The sequence below is a fragment of the Papio anubis genome, chromosome 13 (genome assembly GCF_008728515.1).
Source record: "Papio anubis isolate 15944 chromosome 13, Panubis1.0, whole genome shotgun sequence".
Lineage (NCBI taxonomy): Eukaryota > Metazoa > Chordata > Mammalia > Primates > Cercopithecidae > Papio > Papio anubis.
In genome coordinates, this window is record NC_044988.1 from 29,644,071 (window position 1) to 29,664,694 (window position 20,624).

The 20,624-nt window shown below is 44.0% G+C and overlaps 1 protein-coding gene across 20 annotated transcripts in view; it reads left to right on the forward strand.

The window, feature by feature from the left end:
- KANK1 (KN motif and ankyrin repeat domains 1) overlaps positions 1-20,624 on the forward strand; it is a 238,363-nt gene that overhangs the window by 185,653 nt on the left and 32,086 nt on the right. For 13 of the 20 annotated variants that reach the window (XM_031654164.1, XM_031654160.1, XM_003911762.4 and 10 more), the window contains one exon: positions 17,433-20,093. In XM_031654164.1, the coding sequence (XP_031510024.1) occupies positions 17,433-20,093 (2,661 nt within the window). Of the gene's footprint in view, positions 1-487; positions 1,253-14,001; positions 14,675-17,432; positions 20,094-20,624 lie in introns of those variants that run through there. The other 7 variants (XM_031654172.1, XM_031654165.1, XM_031654168.1 and 4 more) reach the window with 7 other exon arrangements.

Genomic DNA, 20,624 nt, shown 5'->3' on the forward strand with positions numbered 1-20,624 from the left:
TGAGTTAAAAATTAAACGTTATTGAGCTGTTTTACATACCATAGAATTCACCCATTTTAAGTGTATGGTTTGATAAGTTTTAGTAAATGTGGACAGTTGTATATCCACAATCCAGTTTTAGAATATACCTATAACTCTAAAAATTCTCTTGAGCTTTATTTTATCATTTACTTTTGACAAAAATGTTTTCTTCTGCTTTTGAAAAAAAAAAAATTCTGGGCCATGTGTGTTGGTTCATGCCTGTAATCCCAGCACTTTGGGAAACCAAAGCCGGAGGACTTCTTGAGCTCAGGCATTTGAGCCCAACCTGGGCAACATAGTAAGACTCCATCGCTACAAAAAATACAGAAATTAGCTGGGCATGGTGTCATATGCCTGGAGGCTGAGGTGGGAGGATCACATGAGCCCAGGAGGTTGAGGCTGCAGTGAGCTGTGATTGCACTGCTGCACTCCAGCCTAAGTGACAGAGTGATACACTATCCCAAAAAAACTTTTTTTTTTTTTGAGGTGATGAATTTAAATCATTAGGGGAACATACCATTCTTACTAACTTTTTGAAACAAAAACAAAGGTTGCTGAAGATGTTAGCAATGCAGTGTTTTAAGTGTATGAAGGTACAGAGCAAGGGAAAGAGGCTTGGGCCTATGGTTTACAAATGGTAATTGTTTTTAGCTTCTAATTATATGTTGAAACCAAAAAGGAACCACTTGCCTCCACTCCAGCCTCGGTTCAGCATAAAACTAAATCATTTCCTTCACAAGCCAGCTGCTGTGCTACAGCTTAAATTATAACAGAGAGCCTTTCTCTGCAGTGGAGGGTTGGGAAAAGAGGGAGTAAGTCAGCACAAACAATAAGGAAACATTTGCTGCCTTTCTGATTTCTTCCTAGAATTAACAGGCTTACAGCTGCATTTCTAGGTCAGCATTTCATATGTCTAAAGAGTATGAGGATAGTGTGAAAAATCAGAAGGGAGATGAGAGAGGTCTTTGTCTCTTTTTTAAGATCTTGCTAGCAGTTTTGTTAGTTGGTAATTTTTGCTGTCTCACTGACGCCGAGAGTCCTGGAATTAAACCCCGTGGCCAGCAGGCTGTTAGTTCGTCAGGAAATTCCAAATGGGTATAAATAAATTCTCTGCAACAGTTCCTGGGCTCTATGCCTGCTAATGTGTGGAGTCCCTTTAATGCTGAGGGAAGTTTGCCTGAGACCTGGCTTCCTGCTCACTGAAAATCACAGTTATTTTGTTTCTGGGTGGGTAAGTAAGAATGCCCACAAAAGAAAGAGAGGAGGAGAGCATGATGTTTGAGTGGGGGTTGGTGAAATATAAACTCGAGCTCTGTGTGTTGTGAAAAAGATTTGCTTTTACTTCAAGCCAGAAAGAATAACCCAGTACTTGATTTTTGGTCCCGTGAAAATTTCAGCTTTACCTATGACTTTAACATAAAGATGTCATTGTTGCAGGAGTGAATGGTTGTACATATATATATGCTAACATTTGAGTTTTTAAGTTTAAGGTTTAGTTCAATTCAAGAATTTCCTTTTTTGTTGCTAAGTCCATCTTTGGGTATTTGTTTTCAGCTCTGTTTTTCTAATAGGGAGTTGCTCAATATTCATTAAAGCTGGCTTCTTTTTCTCTTATAAACACTATAAAACAAAATAAGGACAGGGATTCATACAAATAATAGTTTTCCACTGCCCCTCACCTCCCCCTGGCCAAAAAACTGTAATGTTTTGTTAGAAAAGCCTGTTTTATCCCTCAGTGAGCCGGTGCTCCTTTCTGCTTTTCACAGAGTTACTCTCTGAACTGGCACATTTCCTTTTTACGCTTAGAACAGCATGTTACTTTTGAAGAAAGTTTGGAAAATAACAGTCCAAGCTCATTCTCTTCTGTGCATGCATGATCGATTTGGGCTGTATTTCAGCAATAACTTTTAAAATTAGACAGTGGACATTAGAGAGCAGCATAGTTGGGGTTGCACTGAGGTACCCATGGCATTTTGGCTCTTTTGAGACAGATTTGGGGTGAAGAGTTGCTGCCTCTTGTAGTCGGCACTGAACAGTGGAGAAGAGGGCCACTGTATGAACCGCAAGGCCCCTGTTACCATCACATGCCTCCCTAGCACAATGTGCCCTTTATTAAGACAGGCTGTTCCACTACTGAGAATAGTAACCCTTTCCACTGTCTTCCCCTCACTCTTACGTGCAGCCTGGCTTCTGGCCTCTAAAATCATGCCCAGAGTAGAACTGGCAATACCCAGGAGGGACATTGCACTGGGGATCGTTAGGTCATGCCAGTTAGGATGCAGCTGGAAAGGTGCCACTGAGTGGGATGTGCAGAGGGGAAGACTGCAGGCTCTGTCTGCCTGAGCTCATCTGGTCTGACACCTGCTGTGATTCATTTTTCTTCACTTGGTTACATAGCATGCCATGTTAAGAAATTTTGTATCAAGTATAGTCAACAGCTACTCATAGCCTGGAAGGAACTTTGGAAATCAGAGTCCCACTGACCCCCTCGTTTTAAGGGTATGAATCACATCACTGCATTGTATGATTCCAGGGCTCTCCTGCCCATTGCTCATCCATGAACTAGGAAGTGATCATAGTTCCTGTTCTTGTTTTATGAAAAGAAAAGTATACCTTCCCCCAGCCTAGGCAGGCCATTCAGGATGACTACCATGGAGGTGCTCTAGGTGGTTTAAAGCACTGTCTCTGCATGGTATGTTAGAGAGCACTGTGCCCTGAGGACTTCAGGAGAGCTGCAGAATGAGTGTGCAGAATAATCAGCACTCACCTTTGTCCTCATGTTGTGAGATGGAGATATTTTAACCTGGCCATAATATACTCTAAAAGTTAGGGGATGTTTGTCTGCTTTTGCTTTTATTTCCTTCCTGTGCTGGACTAGGACTCCCCCTTATCTAACTAGTACATACCTCTCTGCCCAAGCAGTGCATGCACACACTCACACATCCCCTACAGGGCCCTGCTGGCATCTCCCTCATCCACTCTAAGAAGAAGAAATCAAAGTAGAACTCAAGATTTTAGCAGACTTACTTGATCTTGAACAAGTATCACAAATACCTTAAACCCTGACTTCATGGGGTTGGGGGCAGGGTATAGAGGAGGAAGAGTTCTAGATCCTCTCTGGGGGGCCAGGGTTGTGTGCTTCTCCAGACAACAGAGGGTGATCCGGTACCACTAGTAGTGACAATAGAACCCACACATTGTTCTAAGTGACAACACACTGATGCAGGTACTATTATTTTCTCAAACAATTGGAATATAATCTAATTTGCTGACAGCTGCAAAGCAGCAGAGCCAGGATTCAAACCCAGGTAGTCTGGTCCCAGAGTGCCTGCTTTAAATCACTACATGTCTTCCTCTCTTCCTCTGTTATACTTATTCATCAGTAGATGCCTAGATGTGGGGCTTTTCACTTCAACAGATACTAAGAGGGCCATGTACCAAGCGCCAAGTACTGAGGAATACAAACATAAATACTGCTTGAGGGCCGGGTGTGGTGTCTCACGCCTGTAATCCCAGCACTTTGGGAAGCCGAGGCGGGCGGATCACGAGGTCAGGAGATCGAGACCATCCTGGCTAACATGATGATACCCCGTCTCTACTAAAAATACCAAAAATTAGCCGGGTGTGGTGGCGGGCGCCTGTAGTCCCAGCTACTCAGGAGACTGAGGCAGGAGAATGGTGTGAACCCGTGAGGCGGAGCTTGCAGTGAGCCGAGATCGCGCCACTGCACTCCAGCCTGGGCGACAGAGCAAGACTCCATCTCAAAAAAAAAGTTTGACTTCTGCCTCCCCTAGACACTTAGAGTCTGGTAGAAACACAGGCATGCGCCTGCTAACAGTTCGGCATATATAGGCAAAGTGACTTAGGAAAAAAGAGGGAAGAAGGGGACCAGTTCTTCCCAGGACAGAGCAGTTGAGAGTAAGTAGGGCTTTACAAAAATGAGACATCTGGGTTGGGCCCTTTAAAAAGGATGATGCAGCTGATTTTGACAGATGGGAGAGTATGGGGAAGGGTAGAGGTATAGAATGAGCTGGGTAGAGGGGATAGAATGAGCAAAGATAGATAAGCTTGAAAGTTTCCCAGTATGTTGAGGTTTGGGCTGGGGAGAAACCTGGGAGGTGCTGGATTGGGGTTAAATTGTTGACATTTTATGCCACAGAAAAGAGCTTTTAGGCTTTATTCTTTAAAATGGAGCTCCTGGCACATCAATTTGCAAGGATAGTAATTGAGAAGTTGTAGACGTTTCCAGGAATACCTGAAACAAATGTAAAATTTCTCAAATAATATGTAATACAGGAAAGCAAAGCCATCTGCCCCTGAAAACAGGCTGCATATTTGCATTATGAGCAATAGCAGAGTCTGGTCTGTGCTCCCTGGTGACAGGCTGACTGCACTCATGCACCCTAAGGACACTGATGCGCAAACGAAGAAAGACATAAATAAAATTTATTTTTAAATAATTTTAATCATACAGAAAATTTGTTAAAAGAGCTCTCATGGCTCCCTCACCCAGATTCAGATTTCCCAGTGGTTAACATTTTACCATATTTGTTCCGTGTGTGGGTGGGGGGGGGGGGTGTGTGTGTGTGTGTAGAAATGCAATTGTCATGTCTTTTTAGTCTCCTTCCATCTGAAAAGTTCTCATTTTTACCTTTTATTCATGGCCTTAATGGTTTTAAAAAGAGAGGCCTGACGTTCTATAGAATGTGTTTCAAGCAGGGTCCAGGCCATGTCTTCTCGGCAGGACAGCGCAAAAGTGACGCTCTGCTCTTCCCTGTGCAAATACGTGATGTCAGCTTTGATCACCTGGTCGAGGTGGTTATTTGTCAGCTTTCTCATCAAAGAGTCACCTTTTTTTTTTTTATGATTGATGTTATTTTCTGGTGAGATATTCTGAGACCACACCAGTGTCCTAGTCTTTGGTAGGAAATATCTATCCACTAACCTTAGCTAGTAATTCCTACCTGAATCAGCCACTGTTCTAATAATTGGTCCATGGTGATTTTCTGTTTACATAATTCCTTGTATTAGTTGGTATTCCAACATATTTATTATAGCATAGTGGACTCACAAGTAGATACCTAGTTTATTCACTGGATTGTAACTTGTTACTATCATTAATTATATTATTTCAATGCTCAGATTATCCTAGATTTGGCTAGTGGGGGTTCAAAAGAGTTTGAATCAAATAGACCCTTGACACTGGCATTAAATAGCCAATCTGATGTCTTATGACGATTGAGAATAATAACTGGTAGGCAGAGGGTGTTATCTGAGTTCTAGATATGTATTTATCTCTGACAGTATGGGTCACCTGCAACAAGATCTGTGGTAGGCAGTAACACTTGGGATACTAGAGGCAAGCCAACCTGAAATTCAGCTTGTCAGAGACCATCTGGTGGGTAGAAGTTTTGCATTTTCAGAGTATATTGCTTAAGTTCCCCAGACCCTATCATCTGCCTTTAGCTTTCCCTATTGGCCAATTCAGGCCCTGGTCAGGTGTGGGTGGAGAGGTACACAAAGCTGGAAACAGCGTGCTGCCCGCCTTTCTCTCCTGCCTCCAGAGACACTTGCTGGCTGCCAGGGTCTGCATTGTCTTAGCCTCATGGGCATTTTCAGTCCTTGCTCTTCCCATCCTAGAGTTTCAAACACAGAGCAAGTCTGTGTTCTGCATCTCAACATGCTAAATCAGAACCTGGATTCCCTAAAATGTTGTCTCCTCTTTCTTCCTGCCCTCACTCATGCCATATCCGTCCTTCCCAGGTTAGATTTCTCATACTTTAATAACCTTCAGAAAAGGAATCCCATCACTTTTCTCTGCGGTGAGTCATCCACTGGTTTAAAGAAATTTTTTTTTTTTAGTAGCAGAATGATGTAACAGCCCTAGAAGACAAGCCTGGAGACCTGATCCTGGTCTCCAGTCAGCCCAGAGTAGCTGGAATTTGTTGGGCCTTCTCAGTTTCCTCCTAAGTATTAGGGGCAGACAGAGTTAAGGCTACAGGCTGGCTAGCCCAAATGCAGACAGTGTCAAAGTTCTAGTGGCTGAGTACCATCAGAACTTGTCTTACTATTACCACTTATTTTCTAATTGGGTAGATAAAATTCACATGGTGCAAAGGAATTTGTTATACCTAGACAAAAATTCATGGGGACTTGAATAATCCATGGAAACCCTAATGGAGGATACTGAGGAGAATTTTAATCTCCAGCATCTAGCCAGAGCAATCTTATTAAAATGCAAATCTGATCATTTCACTCCCTTGTTTAAAACCATTCAATAGCTTACCAATGCATCTGTGATGCAAAAAACTTGATCCCCAGGGTGCTGTTGGGTTAGGGCTCTGTCTGTCCCCTTTCTGCCTCACTGCAGTCTTTGCAAAGTCCCCTTCCCAGTTCTTAAAAGTGGCAGGTTTTGCATATGGTCTTTCCTCTACCTAGAATTTCTCCCATCCCTCCACACATCCCCAGCACACTGCCCGGTGGATTCCTTAGCTACCACTCCCTTGAAGAACCCTCCCCACCCGTAGCCTAGGCGGGGTCCCTGCTCTGTTCCAGCTTAACGCCTGTATTTTACTTTCACAACACTTAGTACGGTTGTTATTTATGTGATCACTTGTCTGTCTCCTCCTATGCTTCATAAGTTCTACCCAGACAGGCTCTGTGTCTGTTTTGCTTAGCACCTAGCAGTGTTTGGCCTATTGCAGGCACTTAATAAATATTTGCTGAATGAAAGAATACGTCCATCTTTCAGTGTAACAACTGCATCTTCCTTAGATCAGCATTCTCTTTACGGAGTGTGGGAACAGGTAAACATGGAAGATGGAGCTGGTATGGAGAGGGGTAGTGATGAGAGACAGTGGAAGATATAGGAGTAGTGTGCAAGTTAATGTCTGTTAAAAAAAGTCAAGATAAGAGTATCCATGAGAGGAAATCCAAAGATTGAGGGGGGAGAAGCCAAAAGGAGTTAGAAAGAGGAGTACAGGAAGCAACACCACATTCTAACTTAATCATATAAACAAACCAAGCCTGTAAAATTGCAGTTATGCTACATATTTGTCAACTGACCTGATATTTCTTATGAACTTCTGGCAAATACTTTTGCTGTCTTTTATGTTACAATTGTATTTGCATGAAGTGTTTAGGTAGCTATTTAAAACAGCTATACTAGCCTGGGCAACATAGTGGGACCCCATCTCTATAAAAAATTTAAAAATTAGCCAAGTTTGATGACACACATCTGTAGTCCTAGCTACTAGAGAGGCTGAGGCAGGAGGATCACTTGAGCTGGGGAGTTCAAGGCTGCAGTGAGCTGTGACTGTGCCACTACACTCCACCCTGGGTGACAGAGCGAGACCCTGTCTCTAAAAGAATGAATGAATACATACTTACCTACCTACCTATAACCTGAAGAGGTATTGGTGAAATTACAATAGGCAGTATAAACTGTGAGGAGAAGGATTTCAGGCTTCTTAGAAAAAGCCTAGCACTTGGCAGGTGCCCATCATTTGAATGACTGAATGAGTGGGTTTTATCTGGGAGGGAAAAGAGCAGGCTTAAAAAGAACTCTTTGGTAAATGCAAGAGCAAAAGAAAATCTTATTTGCTATACATTCTTTTAAGCCAGAAGGAGGAACACTCATATTGCTACCCTTTTTATTGCGTGTTCTCTAACAAATGGTGTTCCTCACACAAATTTGATATAGGAAGCGAAGCTGCTGGGTCTCAAAGAGCTTAATGCGAACAGTGTCATCAGGAGATGCCGCCTGCTAAACCCGTTCAGAAGGACGCTGTTGTACTTCCCTGTCTTCTTAGAACACTTTCCACTCTTGGAAAAGTTGATGTGCTAACTTAATTACTTTCATACTCTGAGTAATTAGCTTCATGAGAACTTGCCTCTCTTCCTGAGTTCATCCTACTTTGCTTTCCTGCTGACATGGAATCTTTTTGACTGCTTTGAACAGTAGGATGCTTACACTCTGGGGCTTTTAAATGTGGAAATCTGTGATAATTATGTACTTCTCTAGGACTGACTCAGCTCTTCAGGCAAAATCTTCATGCTTCATCTGAGAGGGGACAATAACATTAATGGGAATTAGCAGTGTTCTTCAGTTTCAACAGTCAGGTGTGGTATCTGGTGAAGAAAAACACATAAATAGTGTGTGAAAGTTGTGGCACAAGAGTGTGATTATTTTTCACAGCACCATCAGTCAGTAATTGGGCCTAGAGTGTGCAGCAGTGAAATCAGAACAAAGAAGTCAGTGTGTCCTAATTAATAGATAAAGTAATAATATCAAAGTCTCTTCCGTTATAAAGTCCACAGGACACATTATTTCACCCCAGTGCTTTTTGCTCATGTTAAAGAATGGCTCATTGTGGTAGAGTATGTAGAAAAGTATTGAATGCTTTTTTTACTCAAAAGTGGCGTTTTTGTCACTCTGTCACCTGAGCATAGTGTTATTGGCCCCAATAGGAAATGAAAGACTTGAAGAGTACAGATTTTTTTTTTTTTTTTTTTTTTTCCTGAGACGGAGTTTCACTCTTGCTCAGGCTGGAGTGCAATGGCACGATCTTGGCTCACCGCAACCTTTGCCTCCCAGGTTCAAGCGATTTTCCTGCCTCAGCCTCCCAAGTACCTAGGATTATAGGCATGCACCACCATGCCCGGCTAATTTTGTATTTTTGGTAGAGATGGAGTTTTTCCGTGTTGGTCAGCCTGCTCTTGAACTCTCCACCTCAGGTGATCCACCTGCCTCCGCCTCGTAAAGTGCTGGGATTACAGGCGTGAGCCACCGCGCCCAGCAGAAGACTACAGATTATACAGCCAAAATTTCAGTTGCTATCTGTGAATTTTTATTCTTCTCACTGTCTCTAGCACAGGCTGTCTCAGCCTCAGCGCTACTGACATTATGGGCTAGATAATTCTTTGTTGGGGGAGGGAGGGCCTGTCTTGTGCATGGCAGAATGTGTGCAGCAGCTCTGGCCTCTCTCTACACACTAGATTCCAGTAGCACCCCAAGCAGTGACAAGGATAAATATCTTCAGGCATTGCCAAATGTCTCTTCATGGGGCAAAATCACCTCCACGCCTCGTTCGGTTGGTTTAAAAGAAAAATTACCTCCAGTTGAGAATTACTGCAAGCAGGTTAGTACTCCCAGACTAGTCTCCTGTGATCTAATCTTCTTCCTGGTAAGTACGTTAATTTTTATGTCTTTCCAAACCACGTATTATTTGGACAGCAAGTTTAGTTTCACTGAAAGTTAAAATCATATAGTACTTTATGAATCTAGATGAATGATTGTTGAAATACCCGTAACTCCATTTCACTTTGTTAATGCAGAAGAATTGCAAGCAAATGTCTCACTGTTCTCGAGGCTGTAAATTGGGCCCCTCTCACAGAGCACTAAGTTTTATAGGAGATAAATATATAAATAAGGAGCAGACTTGCCATCAGTTTGTTGATTTCACCTTTTCTCTGAACACATGGGAATTTGGTCTGAACTTGGAGAGTTTTCTCTAATTGATGCCGTCACATTGGTGTTTGGTTACCCCAAATTGCAGACTGTGCAAACTTAGTTGGGAGAGAGAGGGAGGAAATGGACTCTGTGACCCTTGGTGTCTAGGAGTAAGTTTGCTCAGAGATGATGCCAACCTAAGACGACATGGAGCCCAGTGTTAGTTAGCAGTCCATCCACTTACCTTGAGACACTGGTATAATTTCTGGCAATGACAGCTGTCATGTAGCTGTTTGCTTCACTTCTGCCTTTAATTACTTTTCTATGCACCCCCTCCCCAGTAGACTGTGAGCCTTGCGAGAGCGGAGGCTTTGTCCCTTTTGTTCAGTGTTCCCAGCTCCTAGAACAGTACATGCTAAATAGTAAGTGAAGATCCACAGAAAACTAGAGAGATAGAGAAAGAGAGACAGAAAGTAGATACTAATTCATGTGCCTTTATTATCAATATCAATTATAAATGTAAGTTGAATGTGTGAATAAATGTTTTATTCAGTCTACACTGCCCCCTGGGTACTGTAACATTTTAACTGGTCCCATTGAATTTAGCCTCTTTCCCTACATCAGTCTCACACACACACAATTGTCAAGACACTCTTTGTTGACGCCTTTTAGTCCCTAGTTTCAGTGGAAAAACTTGCCCTGCTCCAGGCTGTGAGATTGGTGGCCTCTACTCATCGTCTTCTCCTTGTCTAACCTTGGCATTCCTTCAGCAGCACCAACAGGTGCTGCCCTGGCCCTTCACCTTTTTACTCTGTCATTTACGTTGTCTTCAGCACTCATCTCTGGTTAACTTGGTTCTGTTCTGATCACTAGTTTACATACTTTCATACTGCACTGTGTTTTGGTTTTTCAGAGTGGGGTCAGGGTTGTTGTGTTTTGGATTTTTTTAGACTGAATCTTTCTCTGTCGCCCAGGCTGGAATACAGTGGTGTGATCTCGGTTCACTGCAACCTCCGCCTCTTAAGTTGAAGCGATTCTCCTGCATTCCGCCTCCCAAGTAGCTGGGATTACAGGCATGCACCACCACACCTGGCTAATTTTTGTATTTTTAGTAGAGACAGGGTTTCACCATGTTGGCCAGGCTGGTCTCAAACTCATGACCTCAAGTGAACTGCCTACCCTGGCCTCCCAAAGTGCTGGGATTACAGGCATGAGTCTCTGCTCCCTGCCTGCATTGTTGACATATGCCTTTGTAACTGGTCTCAATTAGTGTTATGTTAAGGGTGTTTGGTAGTCATCTCTCAGCTAGACTGTATCTTATTTTATTTCTTATAAATTTTTCCTCCTACTCCTTACACTGAATAGGACCATTTTCTGTACCCAGTTAAGCTTTCAATAAATGTTTATATAATGAAGGTAGAGGTGGTGCCAGGAGCAGTCTCCACCGCTGGATTTCCAGACATTCAAAAAATTCTTGTAAACACCAGGGACAGCCCTCCAATTCCAGAATATTTAGTTGGAAGCTGTTACTCTCAGGATTTCAGTTGCAGATATAGCCAGTGGAATTTTGACTGTGCGAAAGCAGGCATAGTTCTGTTAGTCCAAAAAGACTTTTAAAGCAGTTAACAGTCTCTTTATTAACCCAGGTAGAGGTTTTTTTTTTTAACTTTTTTTTTTTTTTTAAGATGGAGTCTCGCTCTGTCGCCCAGGCTGGAGTGCAGTGGCGTGATCTTGGCTCACTGCAACTTCCACCTTCCTGGTTTAAGCAATTCCCCTGCCTTAGCCTCCTGAAAAGCTGGGATTACAGGTGCACACCACCACGCCTGGCTAAATGTTTTGCGTTTTTAGTAGAGACCTAGTTTCACCATGTTGGCCAGACTGGTCTTGAACTCCTGACCTCAGGCAATCTGCCCACCTTGGCCTCCCAAAGTGCTGGGATTACAGGCGTGAGCCACCGCTGCCAGGCAAAAGTGTTGTTTTTATACTTCCTCTTCATCCTGAATAATTTAAGTTTTATTGTGACACTTTTCCAGTTAATCATTTAGCATCTTTCTCCTTTTTAAGATCTAGTCTTAATTTTTGAGAGGGAATGGGGGAAGTAACTGCAGTATCTGTTAGAATTCAGTGTGACGCCAAGTAAACAAGACCAAAACAAACAATATCTAAAACAAAATAGACCTTTGTATCTTTTTCACTTAAAAGTATAGAGGTAGGCTTTTCAGGAATGTTATAGTAGCTCTGATCCACAAAGTCCTTTGAGGCCCAAGTTCCTTCTGGTACATTGTTCCTCCACCCTAGATATGAACTCATGTTTCAAAGTTACACTAGTGTTCTAGTCATCACATCTGCATTCCAGGCAGCAGGACGGAGGAAGGCACAAATAAGAACATAGATGAAAGAATTATTTCTGTTTTTTTAATGGAAGTTCCTGGGGTATACTACATGACACTTCTGCTTATAGACTTTTATTTGCCCCCATTAGTGTGGAAGGAGGGGATGATGTATACTAAAGAACATCAAGCTGTCTTTGCCCCCATTCATTCACCTCCCAAATGAACTTTCTCAGTTTATTGCAATCAATTCCATTTGCCTTCCAAACAGTGACTTCTTGTAATATATTTTAAGACAAATGCCCAGGCCAGGTATAGTGGCTCATACCTGTAATCCCAGCATTTTGAGAGACTGAGGTGGGAGGGGCTTGAGGCCAGGAGTTCAAGACCAGCCTGAGCAAAATAGCAAGACCTCGTCTCTACTAAAAATAAAAAATAAAAATAAATAAATAAAAATTAAAATTGTCAGGCATGGTGCTACATACCTGTAGTTCCCAGCTACTCAGGAAGCTGAGGCAGGAGGATCACTTGAGCCCAGGGGATAGAGACTATAGTGAGCCATGATCGTACCACCACACTCTAGCCTGGGCAACAGAGTGGACCCTGTCTCAAAAAAAAAAAGGACAAATACCCATGTGTTGTAAAAATTATAAAATATAAAGAACAAAATAAAAATCACCTATAATTCCACAACCTAAAGATAACAAGTGAAATAGTATCATGTAAGAAATGTCCTTAACACTAATACTTAACAAACAACTTCTGTCTTCAGAGCATCAAGATGTTTTTCAAAGTTTATTCTCTTATACTGTTAGCCAGGCACAGTGGCTCACAGCTGTAATCTTAGCACTTTGGGAGGCCAAGGCAGGCAGATTACCTGAGGTCAGGAGTTTGAGATCAGCCTGGCCAATATAGTGAAGCCCCATCTGTACTAAAAATACAAAAATTAGCTGGGCATGGTGGCACGCGCCTATAATCCCAGCTCCTTGGGAGGCTGAGGCAGGAGAATCCCCTGAACCAGGGAGGCGGAGGTTGCAGTGAGCCAAGATGGTGCCACTGTACTCTAGCAAGATTATTATGTTATACTATATATTCAGTTATTTATTCCTTCAGTAAACATTGTTAAACATCTCCTTTCTTCCCAGCATATTGATAGTTGGTGGGTGGTTGGGAGAGGAAGCAATGAAAAAAAAAAAAATATATATATATATATGTATATGTATGTGTGTGTATATATATGTGTGTGTGTGTATATATATAATTGCAGTGTTCTCAGCTCACTGCAGCCTTCACCTCCCAGGTTCAAACGATTCTCCTGCCTTAGCCTGAGTAGCTGGGATTACAGGTGCCCGCCACTATGCTTGGGTAATTTTTTATAGTTTTAGTAGAGATGGGGTTTCACCATGTTGGCCAGGCTGGTCTCGAACTCCTGACCTTCAGATGATCCACCCTCCTTGGTCTCCCGAAGTGCTGGGATAACAGGCCTGAGCTAGCGCTCCCTGCCAAAAAAAAATATTTTTTAATTAAATTTTTTGCTGTCCGCATGCTTACAGTCTGGTACAAAAGACAAAAAAGTTCTTTGGTCTTGTTCAAGTTTGGAAATAAATCAGGGACTCATAAATGCCTAATTTATGTTGATGTATGCAAACATACACTAGAAAGCAGGATATTAAAAAAATAATGACACTAGGTAGTTTTATTGTAGAATAATTTTTACCATGGACAATTGTTTGTGAAAATGACACCTTGAAAACACATCTCACTTTTTTACTTGCTGGAGAAGGAAGCTTGAATTACAAGTCTTTTGGGTAGCCTGGTTTGAGCAGTATTAGGAAATAAGCAAGCCTAACTTGGTTAAATTCTAACCTCTCCTGATTCCCAGAAGTCCAAAGTTCATTTGGGGGTAATTCAGCGTGATCCATGTCTTTTGTGATTTCTACAAGGTGAACTAAAGAAATAACTAAAGATGGACCAGTTAGGTTTTGGTAAAAACTGTGATATGTTTTGTTGTGTTTTAAATACTGATGTTGAGTCAGTTCATCTTTCCTACTGAAAATCCTTAAGTGGGAAAAGTAGCTATGTTAATAAATACATAGAAAAACTAGGAGTTACACCAAAATATTAACGCTTGCCACTAGATGGTAAGATCTGAGTGCCTTTTCTTACGTTCTTTAAATTATCTGTATATGGCTTTTTTTTTTTTTTTTACAAGCGTGTACTACTTTTGTATCTGGAAAAAAAGGTTTGTTTTTGTTTCATTTTTTAAGAAGCTTTCATCAGTGGCAAAGGCTCAGTTGAAATTAATGATAAAGGATAACTACTTGCCACGTGTCATGAGCCCAGGGCTGAGCAGAATCTTGCAGTGCTCTGAAACCAGTGAGTGCTGCTGGGACCCTGAGAATCCACAGAGAACAGTGGGGCTGATTGTGCCTCTGCACCTCCTCAGGTGACCGAGTGCTGAGCAGGAGAACACAGACTCTTTCATGAAGAAGTGACTAGTATAGGAAAAACAGAGCCTCTCTGTAGAGATGCTTGAAGTGCTAGCTTTATTTAAAAATCAACTGGCAAAACTGGAGTGAAGAACACACATTTTCAGAAGATCCCGGTTTCCTGTTTTCATTAAGAAAACAAGGAATGCGGAACAGCTGAGTGTGCTGGGGGTGGTGTCACTGCAGCCGGAGGGAGACTTCATTGGTGAAAACTCAGCCTATGGCATTTGTGCGTGGCTGGCTAAGTTAACACGAATGTTGAAACTTCCTTGTGGGGTGAGGATCGAGGAGGACGTCTGAGGCTGGGTCCTGGTGAGCTGGGAGCGAGCTGGTGTGCGGTGCAGCGCGGGCCGGCAGAGAGCGCAGCGGGCGCCACCTGGTAGGTGAGCTGCGAGTGGCGTGGGGTGGTCACCGCTGGCCGAATCCCCGGGGGGCCTTGGGCGAGGGTGACCGGGAAGGCTGCGCGCTGCTTGGCCACTTTACTCGACCACAGCGACCCCACAGGTCTACAGGGGTCCAGCTTAGACTCACCGGCTCACACACACACATCCCGGGTGGGCCAGATTAGCCTGCCTGTCTGACACCCAAGCTGTAGTTTCTCTTTGTTTATGGAATTTCAGACAGTACTGGAAACAGGTCTGGCTGCATATTTTGAGTGATCACCTTCTCCATGTGGAGATGAAAGCTAAAAAGGAAAGAGAGAAAGACAGCTACATTCTATTAACATGAGCACTATGAACATGAGCATAAATTTCCAGGCACAGCGCCCCCGGCCAGCCCTCCCATTCTTAGGCTAGGGCATGACCGCTGCTGGGCACTTCTTTCACATAGAATTCACTTCCCACACGTGTTAGAATCAAACAGCTAGAACAATATAATATTGTTTTAAATTGGGACATAAAGAATATATGTCCTTTTTATTCCTCTGCTTGGCAAACATTTTTGTACTTTTCTTTCCAACATTTGAGAAGAAAGCGGGCAGATGGAGACAGAAGTGTTCTTCAGAGCATTCACACTGGCGGTGTAAATGTTCGGCAGTGCTGGGGGTTGGGAGGGTGGACAGCAACCAGGTTTGCTGGAAGTTCTTTCAAACTTGACAGCCGTCAAGTGGGTTTGTATACTCAGAAGAGGGCAAGGACACTGATGGCTTACATTTTCACTCATTGCTTTTGGGTTCTTTCCATAGCTCTAAAAATGCACGGCTTGTTAGTGTGGCTCTGGGAAAACACAACACATGACTTGATCCTACAATTTAAACAAATAAAAATGACCTTGCTTTTAAATTTGAAATGCATAGCCCAGGTCAGCGACAAGGTCTGTGCTTTGAAAGGTTCTTGTGTTTCCTCTTTTAAATGTCTGGTTTGGCCTTAAGTAGTATTTACTGAATGCCACATGATCCAGTGGTTGGAGTATGTAGGTTTTGCCCTTATCTTCATTCTTTGCATCTGTTTGAACTCATCACAATACAAAACAAGGTGTTCCTGGGATAGGGAATGTTTTGTCCAAAAGAAGTCAACACGGAGAAAACTTTTCCTATAGTTAAGACAGGGTTTGGTTTTGTTTTTAAATGAGGAGAGAAACTGAGAAGTGGAAGACACGAAATAGAGTTGAAGTCTTTCTTCTGTGTGCCTGTACCCTTGCTGCCAGAGTTAATCACTAAATATCCCATGCCCCAGCTTTCTCAGCCAGGGAGGTGTCAAGGCAAATTGTAATCCTGTGGAGGTAGTCAGGAGCTGAGTGCCCTTGGCCTCCATTTAGAAAGGCAGCCCAGTCTGCAAAAGACAGGGGCAAGGACATCTCATCCCAGGCCTCCTGGTTCTGCTGCTGACTTTGTCTGTCTGCTGCTGACTTTTGGTTTTTTTGTGTGCCTCAGATAACACTTTGAAAAACAGGAATCTTAATGTCTGCTGTCTATATTCAAAGAGACTGTAGATGACCAATGAAATTATCTACTGGACAATGCTTTCATGTCTTTTTTTTTTTTTTTTGAGACAGAGTTTTTGCTCTGTTGCCCAGGCTGGAGTGCAATGGCGCGATCTCGGCTTACTGCAACCTCCACCTCCTGGATTGAAGTGATTCTCCCGCCTCAGCCTCCTGAGCAACTGGGATTACAGGCACCTGCCACCATGCCCAGCCAATTTTTGTATTTTTAGTAGAGACGAGGTTTTACCATGTGTTGGCCAGGCTGGTCTCAAACTCTTGATCTCAGGTGATCCACCCACCTTGGCCTCCCAAAGGGCTAGGATTATAGGAGTGAGCCACCATGCCCGGCCTTTCGTGTCTTTTATAATGAATTCTTTTAAAAATAGTAAGGACTTACTGTGTGCTTGACTCGTTGAAATCATTATCTCTGAGTACTGATGGACATAAAGATGGAAAAAGATGGAAATAGTAGACATTTTAGACTACAAAAGTAGGGAAGGAGGGGAGTGAGGGTTGAAAAATTACCTATTGGGTACAGTGTTCACTATTTGGGTGATGTATACACTAGAAGCTCAAAGCTCATCATTACACAATAGATCCATGTAACAAGCCTGCACATGCACTCCCTGAATCTAAGATAAAATTTTTAAAAAAATACAATCATTATCTCATTACATTGTTTTAAGCCTGTGAGTTAAATATTTGCATCTCCGTTTTTACTCAGGGAGAAACTGAAGTTCAGAGAGGTTTATTAACTTGCTTACCCAGGCCAGGTGCAGTGACTCATGCCTGTAATCCCAGCAGTTTGGGAGGCCGGGGAGGGTGGATCACCTAAGGTCAGGAGTTCCAGACCAGCCTGGCCAACATGGTGAAACCCTGTCTCTACTAAAAATGTAAAAATTAGCCAGGCGTGGTGGTGTGCCTCTATAATCCCAGCAACTCAGGAGGCTGAGATAGGAGAGAATTGCTTGATCCCGGGAGGCGGAGGCTACAGTGAGCCGAGATCGCGCCATTGCAACTCCAGCCTGGGTGACAGAGTGACCTGTCTCAAAAAAAAAAAAAACTTGCTTACCCAGTTGTTGTAGATCCAGGTTTACAACATAGGTGTGTCAACTCTTAAAATCATACCAGCTTGCTGTACTGCAACAAACACAAATACTAGTTTTTACCATTATGTGTATTGCGTGTCATTATAATATTCTTTTCTCCCTCTTCTAGGAAAAGCAGATGATATTCTGAATGGAGACCAGGACAAGGAACCAAAAGACCCTTACTTTGTGGAGACCCCCTATGGTTATCAGCTAGACTTAGATTTCCTCAAATATGTGGATGACATACAGAAGGGAAACACCATCAAAAGACTGAACATCCAGAAGAGGCGGAAGCCATCCGTGCCATGCCCAGAACCCAGGACCACATCTGGTCAGCAAGGTATATGGACTTCCACCGAATCCCTCTCATCCTCCAACAGTGATGACAACAAGCAGTGCCCCGACTTCCTCCTAGCCAGAAGCCAAGTTACGTCAACTCCAATCTCAAAGCCACCTGCCCCTCTGGAGACCTCACTCCCTTTTCTTACCATCCCAGAAAATCAACAGCTGCCACCTCCCTCACCACAACTCCCAAAGCATAACCTTCATGTCACCAAGACACTGATGGAGACCCGGAGAAGACTGGAACAGGAGAGAGCCACCATGCAGATGACACCAGGTGAGTTCAGGAGGCCCAGGCTGGCCAGTTTTGGAGGCATGGGCTCCACAAGCTCCCTCCCCTCTTTTGTGGGTTCTGGAAACCACAATCCTGCCATACACCAGCTTCACAATGGATACCAAGGTAATGGGGATTATGGTGGCTATGCCCCAGCTGCTCCCACCACTTCCTCCATGGGGAGCTCCATCCGCCACAGCCCCCTGAGCTCAGGGATCTCCACCCCAGTGACCAACGTGAGCCCTATGCACCTGCAGCACATCCGTGAGCAGATGGCCATTGCTCTGAAACGCCTGAAGGAACTGGAGGAGCAGGTGCGAACCATCCCTGTGCTCCAGGTAAAGATCTCTGTCTTGCAAGAAGAGAAAAGGCAGTTGGCCTCACAGCTGAAAAACCAAAGGGCTGCATCCCAGAACAATGTCTGTGGTGTGAGGAAGCGGTCCTACAGTGCAGGGAACGCCTCCCAGCTGGAACAGCTCTCCCAGGCCCGAAGAAGTGGCGGGGAACTATACATCGACTATGAGGAGGAAGAAATGGAGAGCGTAGAACAGAGCACCCAGAGGATAAAGGAGTTCCGGCAGCTTACAGCAGACATGCAAGCCCTGGAGCAGAAGATCCAGGACAGCAGCTGTGAGGCCTCCTCAGAGTTCAGGGAGAATGGAGAGTGCCGGTCTGTGGCTGTGGGTGCCGAGGAGAACATGAATGACATCATCGTGTACCACAGAGGCTCCAGGTCCTGTAAGGATGCAGCTGTAGGGACACTTACTGAGATGAGGAATTGTGGGGTCAGTGTGACAGAAGCCATGCTTGGAGTGACGACTGAAGCTGACAAAGAAATTGAGCTGCAACAGCAGACCATAGAAGCCTTGAAGGAAAAGATCTATCGCCTAGAAGTACAGCTTAGAGAAACCACCCATGACCGGGAGATGACTAAACTAAAACAAGAGCTGCAGGCTGCTGGATCGAGGAAAAAGGTTGACAAAGCCACGATGGCCCAGCCACTTGTTTTCAGTAAGGTGGTGGAGGCGGTAGTGCAGACCAGAGACCAAATGGTCGGCAGTCACACAGACCTGGTGGACACGTGTGTTGGGACCTCCGTGGAAACAAACAGTGTAGGCATCTCCTGCCAGCCCGAATGTAAGAACAAAGTCGTAGGGCCTGAGCTGCCCATGAATTGGTGGATTGTTAAGGAGAGGGTGGAAATGCACGACCGTTGTGTTGGGAGGTCTGTGGAAATGTGTGACAAGAGTGTGAGTGTGGAAGTCAGCATCTGCGAAACAGGCAGCAACACAGAGGAGTCTGTGAATGACCTCACACTCCTCAAGACAAACTTGAATCTCAAAGAAGTGCGGTCTATCGGTTGTGGAGATTGTTCTGTTGACGTGACTGTCTGCTCTCCAAAGGAGTGTGCCTCCCGGGGCGTGAACACTGAGGCTGTTGGCCAAGTGGAAGCTGCCGTCATGGCAGTGCCTCGTACCGCAGACCAGGACACTAGCACGGATTTGGAACAGGTGCACCAGTTCACCAACACCGAGACGGCCACCCTCACAGATTCCTGCACCAACACTTGCCTAAGCACTTTGGACAAGCAGACCAGCACCCAGACTGTGGAGACGCGGACAGTAGCTGTAGGAGAAGGCCGTGTCAAGGACATCAACTCCTCCACCAAGACGCGGTCCATTGGTGTTGGAACATTGCTTTCTGGCCATTCTGGGTTTGACAGGCCATCAACTGTGAAGACCAAAGAGTCAGGTGTGGGGCAGATAAATATTAATGACAACTATCTGGTTGGTCTCAAAATGAGGACCATAGCTTGTGGGCCACCACAGTTGACTGTGGGGCTGACAGCCAGCAGAAGGAGCGTGGGGGTTGGGGATGACCCTGTAGGGGAGTCTCTGGAGAACTCCCAGCCCCAGGCTCCACCTGGAATGATGACCGGCCTGGATCACTACATTGAGCGCATCCAGAAGCTGCTGGCAGAACAGCAGACACTGCTGGCTGAGAACTACAGTGAACTGGCAGAAGCTTTCGGGGAGCCTCACTCACAGATTGGCTCCCTCAACTCTCAGCTCATCAGCACCCTGTCGTCTATCAACTCTGTCATGAAATCTGCAAGCACTGAAGAGCTGAGGAACCCTGACTTCCAGAAAACCAGTCTGGGTAAAATCACAGGTAGGTGGTACCCTGAGGACCTGGGAATGAGGAAGATTGGGGGAAAATGTCTTTCCAGGAGCTAAGGATTATTTTTTAACTGCTGGAACCATTTTTGGAGGAGAAATGGAGAAAGCTTTAGAGTGGTAATCTGTAGAATGGAAACTAAGAATCAAAATCCATAAGCACCTCTGCTGATTCTTATTATCTGGTAGCCTCACTGGCCTCTGGCTGAGGACTAACGCTGGAAGAAAAGTAAACTGGTGTTGGCTGGCCTAGAGGTTGTCTTCTGGGGCTGCTAGTTTGGTAAGATGCTTTATTCTTTGTCTTTCAGTTATTTACTTGCTCATTATTTATAGAACTGCCTTTAAAAAAATCCTACCCTGTTTGTACCCACTATTACCAGTATATTATCAATTAGAAATGCTGACATAAAATGTTTTCAGTTAAAACGTTTATGAGAGGAGAGACTCCATTAATTCATTCGTTAAATTCAGCAAATAATTATTGAATTTGAGCCAGGTGCAATGGTACACATCTGTAGTTCCAGTT